The sequence below is a fragment of the Quercus lobata genome, chromosome 5, assembly GCF_001633185.2.
Source record: "Quercus lobata isolate SW786 chromosome 5, ValleyOak3.0 Primary Assembly, whole genome shotgun sequence".
Lineage (NCBI taxonomy): Eukaryota > Viridiplantae > Streptophyta > Magnoliopsida > Fagales > Fagaceae > Quercus > Quercus lobata.
In genome coordinates this window covers 68,393,945-68,403,232 of record NC_044908.1, presented here as the reverse complement: position 1 = coordinate 68,403,232, position 9,288 = coordinate 68,393,945, and the positions used below count along the sequence as shown (strand labels likewise).

The 9,288-nt window shown below is 34.3% G+C and overlaps 1 protein-coding gene across 4 annotated transcripts; it reads left to right on the top strand.

Moving 5' to 3' along the window:
- The first annotated feature begins 1,133 nt into the window (after positions 1-1,133).
- LOC115989694 (putative calcium-transporting ATPase 13, plasma membrane-type) lies at positions 1,134-8,529 on the top strand. Of its 4 annotated transcripts, none has more exons than XM_031113508.1 (3): positions 1,134-1,221; positions 2,721-2,969; positions 3,579-8,529. In XM_031113508.1, the coding sequence occupies exons 2-3, from the start codon at positions 2,745-2,747 to the stop codon at positions 5,976-5,978; spliced, it is 2,625 nt and encodes an 874-aa protein (XP_030969368.1). In that variant the 5' UTR covers positions 1,134-1,221; positions 2,721-2,744; the 3' UTR covers positions 5,979-8,529. The 4 variants fall into 4 exon arrangements, with proteins under 4 accessions (XP_030969368.1, XP_030969369.1, XP_030969367.1 ...); XM_031113509.1 differs by lacking the exon at positions 1,134-1,221 and adding an exon at positions 1,760-2,640; XM_031113507.1 differs by lacking the exon at positions 1,134-1,221 and having other exon boundaries at positions 1,760-2,969.
- Positions 8,530-9,288: the final 759 nt, after the last annotated feature.

The following is a 9,288-nucleotide window of genomic DNA, read 5'->3' as shown; positions in this document are numbered from 1 at the left end:
AATTTTGAATTTGATTCAATATGGTCATATTGTCCACTTGAACTGCTTCATCAGACGTCCCAAAAACGATATTGTTTTGCTATTTTTTCAAGTCTCAAATTAAAAAAAAAAAAAAAAAAATCAGGAATTTAAATTGACAAACCTAGATTCATAAAATATACCAAAAGAGTCACAAAATGTAACACGACCTAGCATAAAAGTTGTATAGAGATGTTCTCTCAAATAAATTTAAAAAAAAATAAAAAAAATAAAAAAAAGCCAAGTATGCAACGAAGAGAGAGGACACGCGGTGTACGTATTGATTTGACTAAAAAGAGGTCGAGAAAAAAGGATTGTGGATTAAAAAATATGCTGGTGATTACTGATCGGAAGGTTATTGGAAACTGTGCATCTAATGTTTTGGTATAAATATCAAATATAAGGTTGCGCCTTCTCTTGTAATTTTATGAAGGAAAAAAGAAAAGAAAAGAAAAAGAATTAGATTAAATTTTGATTTAAGGGTGCATTTGGAAAAAGTTGATTTTCCTTTTGATTTTTGTTTTAGTTTGTTTATTTATTTATTTTTCAAATAATATAAATTTTAGATTTTTAAGAAATGAGTTACTTTTAACTTTTTTTTTTTTTTTTTTGAGAAAGTGTTACTTTTAACTATTCATTGCATATTTAACATAAAATTTATTAAAAATTATATATATATATATTTTAATAAACACTATATAAATAAGTTACAAGAAATTGTAGAACTTAAAGGAACTTTTATTCATTTTAATCCTATAATTTTGAATTTGATTCAATACGATCATATTGTTCACTTGAACTGCTTCGTTAAGTGTCCCAAAAATGTTGTTTTGTTATTTTTGTAAGTCTCAAATTAAAAAAGAATAAAAATAAATAAATAAAAAATCTAGGAAATTAAATTGACAAACCTAAATTCATAAAATATACCAAAAGAGTCACAAAATGTAACACGACCTAGCATAGAAGTTGTATAAAGATGCTCTCTCAAATAAAATAAAACTAATTGGAAGGTTCCTGGAAATATCATAATCTTTGTTTATAAATATGGCAAATATATTCTCTCACCACCATGTCTATCTCTTTCGCATCATTTGCTCTGCTCACTTGCTTTCTTTCCAACAAACACACCATCTCTCTCTCTCTCTCTCTCTCTCTCTCTCTCTCTCTCTCCTTCGGGTTCTCAGATACGTAGAAAAGCTTCAGGTCCTCTGTCCAAACATCCTTTGATTCTTCTTTTCTTGGATATGTGTTTTTGCTAATAACTAACAACATTATATGTTGGTTTTTTTTTTTTTTTTTTTTTTTTTGAGAAAATACCATTTTGATATCCATATTTTTGGATTACAGTCAATTTGGTCCTTATATTTTGATATCGGTCAATTTAGTTCTTATTATTGTAAATTTACAATTAATTTAGTTTCTACCGTTAACTCACTAGTAGCAGAAAATACTTATGAGACAAACAATTGATACATGTGGCATATTTAATATTAAAAAATTAGATCAGAGGCTGATGTGTCTAAGTTTAAGCAGCCATGCCAGTGCTTAGGTGGCAAAAAAAAGTCACACCAACTTTAAAAAATAATTTTTTTTCTTTACTAATTTTTTCCGTTTTGTATTTTTTTTCTTCTAAAAGTTTCTCACAATTTTCTTAACCTGGCAGAATTTCATTTTTACTTTATTGATATTGTTTTTTTTTTTTTTTTCTTTCTTGCAATTTCTTGGTAACCAAACAATAATTTAGTCCAACAATCTTAAATCAACATAGGCCATGTTGTTTCTAAAAGACTAAATCCTCACCTAGAAAACCCAGATGCAGATCCACCAAACCCAGTTTCAAACTAATTCTAGAAATTTCAAACAAAAGCCCCAAATTCAAAGATTCAAACTAATCCCAAAATTCTGGGCTACAAACCCAAATCCACCAATACCCCAACAGTCCAATACCATCCTAAACGCAGATCCACAACAGAGCTTGATTCGTGGCCAACAACCCCAAAGAAAACCAAATCCAATCGGTCCCGACCCACCTGACTCGAATCTCCTCGTCTCAAGCTCGACCAACATGGACCCAGCCTCGGATCGCCGCCTTGTGCAATGACTAATCTTATCTTTTTTTGAGAAAAATGACTAATCTTATCTGAATGAGATAAAATATTTAGTTTATACATTAAATAATTTTATCAGGAGGACTGCTCACTCCTAGGATTTAAGGTCTGTTCCTATCTCCTCTGTCCTCTGCTGGGCCTCACATGAAGTAGATGAAAATTTAAGGTTCCTAGGAGCTGAGCGTGTTGATGCCTGTTTGGTTGTTGGTATTTAATAAAGCTTCATCCTTTTTCTTTTTCTTTTTAAAAAGACACATAAAAAGCAATAGAAATTACAAGTAGTCAACTCAATAGTCAAAAAGAAGCAAATTACAACAAAACCAAGTGGAACGAGCTTCTTACGAAGCTTCTAACTTCTCACTGTGACAAGCTTCGCACTGAACTGAATGAACGCTAAAGCGAAGCGTGTTATGACAAGAAACTTCAAGCATTTGTTTTTGGAACAATTAAACCTCAATCTTAATTCTCATAAACAGCTTTCATTTTATATATGATAGATTTTCTACTTGCATTAGTACGAGTATGTCTATCTATCTATTATGCAAAGTTCTTCTCCTTTTATTCCTAATTAATTAATTGCTCTTGTTAGTGCAGAAAGTTGTGTTTTGAGAAGCCGAAATGTTAACAGGCTCCGGCCTTGACCTTGAGTCTCAGCAAACTGTGTTGCTAACGCCCAGAAATCCGCCAAGAGAGCGTTGGCGCGCAGTTTTTTTGAGGTTGCATGAGCGAAATCTCATACACACAGCTGATGACAGAGGTTCTCTTGCTTTCCTCAGATCTCTTTCATCGCGCACTTCCTACTACAGTACCTTTACCAGCTTCGATGATGATACAAGAGAAGCAGTAAGCTCTTCTTCTATTTTCTCTCCCATGGATATCTATAAGTTGTATAATGAATAGGGAAGAGATATATGGCAGACAGTTTAATTAGGTTCTAAACATGTTTCATAGTTCATACGTGTAGTTAAAAACATATAAATATTGGGTAATTGACTAATTGTTAGTGACACAAACACACAAAATTCTGTTTTTGAATAGAAATTGTGACTTCAAGATACCATTTTAGTTCAAAATTTGAATTGTGCGTATGCGTTGTGTAACAAGATGTGTGTGAGAGAGATTACCCTAAACATATATCAGATCTGATCATGTGATGTCAACTTGTTGTGCACGGTTATACATCAACTAGTGTGAATGTGCAACGGCTAACTACCCTTCTGTTATTGCTTTTATGAGTGTATAAATACAGTGCACCCACCATGTACATGATCATTCTGTGCAATACTATCATTTTAATTTCCTCTTCCTCTCTTCATGATCTCATTTTTGCCTTAAGTTTAACAAATAGCACTCTTGTTGGTCCAAATGGGATTATGACTCTGATTTAGAACTAAAACTGAATTCAAGTTTAATAGAATAGCCAAAATACTAATTTATTTCTATTTGATATAGCAGGATATTGTGGAAATTTTAACTGAATCACCTCAAAGTGTAAATTTAAATGGTGAGAATGACAACTGTATCAGAGATGAAAAAGTACAACTCCAGCAAGCACACATTGCTGAGTTAGTAAAAAAAAAAAAATTGGATTCCATACACGAGTTTGGAGGCATCCAAGTAATTGCAGAGGCTTTGGGTACTAATTTAGAGACGGGAATCATCCCTGCTGATGTGCGCTCTCGATGCATAGCTTGCACACCGTCCACAACACAAACTAGTGCACTAGGCTTCCTTCAATTTCTCCCAAAATCATGCAATAATTGCACCATTTTGCTTCTCTTCATGTGCGCAGTGCTGTCACTTGGCTTTGGTGTCAAGGCGGAAGGCCTGAGAACTGGTTGGTATGAAGGGGTCATCATAATTCTTGCCATCATCATACTTGTGGTCATTGATTCTCTACGTAATCAGCGTCAACTTAAACATTCCCAAAGGATGTCAGAGAAGCATAAACCATTTGAATTGCAGAGAATGATGGTTGATGTTATTAGAGGGGGATGTTCACACAAAGTAAACATTGGCGATGTTTTGATTGGTGACCTAGTACGCCTAGAGAGGGGCTATATCGTCCCTGCTGATGGTTTGTTCATTGATGGTGAATCCTTGAAACTGGATGATGATTTAGAGTCCACCATTAATGAGGAGAACCCTTTTTTGTTCTATGGTGCAAAGGTGATTGATGGAAAGGGTCGCATGCTAGTTGCATCAGTGGGCATGAACACTAGATTGGGTGATTTGATGAAGCAGGTTACCCATGTCCCCGAAAAGACCCCATTACCATCGCAAATTGACAAGGTGAACAAAGGCACACAAATTTTTGGTCTTTCAATATCTATCCTCATCCTTGTAGTGTTATTCCTCCGTTTTATGCTTCTAAAGGAAGAAATTAAGTCTAGCCACCAAGACCTCAAGGGGAAACCAAAGGCAATCAAAGAGATAATGGATTCGATTGAGAAAGTTGTGATGAAACCAAATGGGAAGATTAGTACCTTAACGACTTCACTTGCTACATTGCTGGTTGGAGTAATGGAAGGAATACCTTTTGTAATCACGCTTGCCATCTCTTATTGGAATAAGAAGATGATGTCTGAAGACTCTGAACAGGCATTTGCTCGAGAACCTTTTGCTTGCCTCACCATGAGTTCAGTCACAAGTATTTGCATTGATACAACAGGTTGGTGTATGCCAACACAAAACCCAGTGCCGGTTGGATGGGAAATAAGAGCTTTTCAAAATGCCGGATTTAACATCACTCTGGTTTCAGAAGATAATGTGTCAGTGTTGGAAACCATAGCTCTCAATTGTGGACTACTTCCCTGCTCAAATGCAATGGTGCTTGAAGGTGAAGAATTTCGGAAATTCAGCAATGAAGAGAGGATGAATAAAGTTGATCAAATCATCTTGATAGGAAGCTCAATCCCATCTGACCAGCTCACTTTAGTGCAATGTTTGAAGAATAAAGGCCATATAGTAGCAATGGTGGGAGTTAAAACAAATGCGATTCCAGCACTAAAAGAAGCTGATGTGGGGATTACTATGAGGATTTGTAGCACTTATATGGCCAGAGCAAGTTCTGGCATCATTATCGGTGATGGAAATCTCAGTTTCTTGTTCACCATTTTTAGGTTTGGAAGATGTACTTTCGAGAATATTCAGAAGTATATCCAACTGGAGCTCACCATGAATATAGCAGGGCTGTTGATAACCTCTATCACAGCAATGTTTTGCAGATATTCTCCAATTACATCTATCCAATTGCTATGGGCAAACTTTGTTGTGTCACTTCTTGGTGGCATTGGAATATTGACCGAGCCACCAACAGAGGAACTGATGGAAAAGCTGCCATTGAAACAAACTAAACCACTTATCACCAAGGCCATGTGGAGAAACATTGTGTCTCAAGCTCTCTATCAAGTTACCATCTCAGTGGCATTCCAATTCAAAGGGCAAACTATCCCGGGCATTAGCAATAAGGTTAGTAAAACCATTATCTTTAATAGTTTTGTCCTCTGCCAAGTATTTAACCAAGTAAATGCAAGGGAATTGGAGAAGAAGAATGTGTTTAAGAGCATTCATCGGAACCCATTGTTTTGGGTTTCTGTGGGTGTCATTCTCATACTGCAGGTGGCTTTTATTGAGATTGCACATATTATCGTAGGCAATGCAAGATTGAATTGGGTGCAGTGGTTTAGTTGTCTTCTTGCTGGGATGGTTTCATGGGCTAGTGATTGGGTTACAAAGAGCACGGCTGAGTTATGGAATTACTTGACTAGACTACTTGGCTCACATCTAAGAACTATTAATATCCCTCGTAATTCCACTTCTAGCCTTGAGCTGCCACTCACCCATCCTTAGCTTATACTAATTTCCATTTTTAGTATAAGCAAAATGAACAACAAAGAATGAGAGCAGAAATTTGTTTCTTAACTTGGTGAAGTGTTTTGTTACATAATTGTCTGTCTGATTAGAGGAAACCATTTCATGTTTTTTAGCATTATCTTCCCTAATTGTACAGATAGTATACTTTTGTCTTTTATAAAATCTTTTGGCAGTTTTACTATGTTTTTTGTTTATTTATTTTGTTAAAGTAGAACATATAGCAATTCCTTTTGGCAGTTTTACCATGAGTTTTTTTTTTTTAAAGCAGTAGAAGATGCAGCAATTCCAATAGTTTGTCTATATGTCATGGCTCACAACACACCTCTCCCCTCCCCCTCCTCCTCCCCCACCCCATATATGTTTCCTATGTTTTGGTTGTTCGACTTGTATAAATTTCTATATGGCTAGTTTTGTTTTTCTATCCTCAAACCAAGAATAATACGCACAAATCTATAATTTAACTTCCCTTTTAAGCACCATAAAAATTGTAAAAATTCATTAAATAATGATTAAAACAGTGAAATAAACCAAGTTATGATTTCACACTGACACTAGTCAATTAAATGACTAGAACTAAAGACCCACTAAAGAAATTAGAGACAATTTTTTTTTTTTTTTGGAGAAGAAATTTTTAGAGACACAAATAAAACCTGCATTTTTGCAACATTATATGTCAAGGGATTTCAATAGACAGCTTACAGTTAAAAGGGTGTCAAGTGTCAACCAAACTAAGTGCATATTTATTCTAATTTAATTATAGACAGAACAAAATAAATTTTTGAGATGCCAATAATAAGAAATAAAGAAGAACTTAGAGTCAAGCAATACCAGCAAAAGGCCAATGTGTGGAAAACTTTGTGCCAATTACAAAGCATTGAACTAAAATATCAAACTTGGAGAATCAATTAAATATCTTGAATATAACAGCAAATGCAAAGCTAAAGCTATCAAAATTCAAAATTTACATCCCCAACACACACACGCACACGCAAAGTGGAAGTCCCTATTTTAGAAAACAACAAATTTAGGAACATAAAATTCACAACATCTGAGAAAGCACGTTGTGAGTAATGAAAATAAAATTGGTGTCTTGTGTGCCCATATAAAAGTCATATTAGTCTAATCACAACTTATTATGTCAACAATTACAAGAAAGATGTTCCTAACATTACTAGTCTAGTATAAAGATAATTGTTGTCGTCATCTTTCCTAACAGATTTGTTAATTGTTAGGAAAAGCTAGCGGCTGTTAAGACCATGTTTCAAGTTATAAAGTCGATAATGTTCATAATTTCTCAAAAGCGTTTACATACCGGGACCTATTGAACCGACAACTTTCGATGTTATATAGTCGCCTTGAAGAATACTCTGCCTCAACACAATGTCACGAAATATAATTGTAAAGGTATAATTTACATTTGTAAGGTTAATAGATGTAGTCTAATAACTCTTAACATTCAACCTAATTTGAAAGGCCCCTACAGTTATGTAACCTAATTTGAAAGGCCCTAGCATTAAAGTTTGTACTTTTTTATTTTTATAAAAATTATAGTTTGTACTTGATTGCCCATAATAGTGATTTATTTTTAAGAGTTTCAATATATTCTTAAGATCTATGAGCAAAAGCATTGACATTATATATCTGAAAGTACATCAATATAACATAAACAAAGAACATACGATCTTGCCAAGATTGACAAAGGATAATGTTTAAATATTTACTATAATGAAAACAAAATCTATATAATATGCTTTTATCTTGTTGACCTTTAAGAATATCATGCATACTGGTCTAAGTTAATCATATTTTAGCGGATATGATCATATACATATATAATTGAATCATTAACCATGGTATGAGGCCAATAATATCAATTCAAGAGGATTTTAGTCCGATTGCACTCATTGCCTTATCCCATTTTGACAACTGGTCACATCTATACTTTCGAAGTTTTTTTTTTGGGTAAGTACTTCCATTATAGTGTTATTTGTTGACAATGATTAGGGCTCTAATCTGGCCAAACCAAGCCAAACATTGAGTTATCAAACCTGACTTGACAAGATTAACGAGATATTCAAACTCTGCCTGAGCTTGATGCAAGATTGCTCATATATGTTGAATAAAAACCTTCTAGTGTAGCTTGCTAAAATTTAATCATAAAGCTTGAACCATACTCGGCTTGGCTTGCTCTATCAATCAATTCAAAAACTTAAGCTCAAATCAAGTCAATACCCAAAAAAAAAATCAAGCTTTGTCCATCTAAGTAACACCATTTCTTGATTCAACGACAAAGGAAGCATACAAATTAAAACAGTTCCAGACCATCACCAACCACCTGGACACTAACTTACAAACTAAAACCCAATTCAAAAGTGCAAATAACCAAATAACAATAACGATAAATCTTTATTAAAGTACAAGCACAAGCCTACATCTCATACCTCCATTAAATCCCCACCATTCCCATATTTCCAACAATTTGGTTCCCAAAAAAAAAAGAACGATAACAAAAAATAATTACATGCATGAGGGAAAAAGCACCTGTGGCTTACGGAAATGACAGTGAGCGAGATCGGTGAGCATACTCCACTGATGTGACCTACCGGCCTGAGTGATAAGGTCAAAGAGCTTGGCTGGGCAAGAGAAACAGTGTGCGTGTGTACTTTGAATTGCTTGATAAGGTCTCTTAAAAGCCAAGGATGAATATGGACCATAATTTGATCACTCAATGAAGCAATAGGGGCCTCACGTTTAGATATTTTGGTGGTTTTCCATGAGGTCCATATCAATTATCAAAGCAATGCCAACCTCTAGTTAGCTTACATCAAGCTAGTTCTTGGATTGTTTAAAATTTTCAACTCTATATTCATCATCTGCAAGGAAAATAAAATAATTTGATTGAGCTCTACTTATATTATTCTTTAAAAAACTCAAATTAAAGCTTGAACTCAACACATTCTTTTAAGTGAATGAATATATGGCTCTTTTATGGTATCTCTTATATTTTTGGGGCATCGTAGACACCCATGCGTGGGGCAAGAGAGAGGGGAGAGGGGAGTGGGGGAATTGTGTCCCTTGACTTTTCAAAAAATCACAAGTATTATTAGTATATGTAATCAATATAATAAGATCCCTTCCAATTGAATCTTACAATTTTTTCTTATATATTTTTAATTGGATGTCAGATGTACAACACGTTCCATAAATAAATGTCACATGTTATATATCCAAGTAAATATGAAATGGAGTTAAAGGATTAATAGACAATAATGTTAGATTAGTTCCC

Coding starts and splice junctions, on each gene's coding strand:
- LOC115989694 (XM_031113508.1), top strand. CDS start 2,745: ATGTTAACAGGCTCCGGCCTTGACCTTGAGTCTCAGCAAACTGTGTTG. Junction 2,970..3,578: donor ATGATGATACAAGAGAAGCA/GTAAGCTCTTCT, acceptor TATTTGATATAG/CAGGATATTGTGGAAATTTT.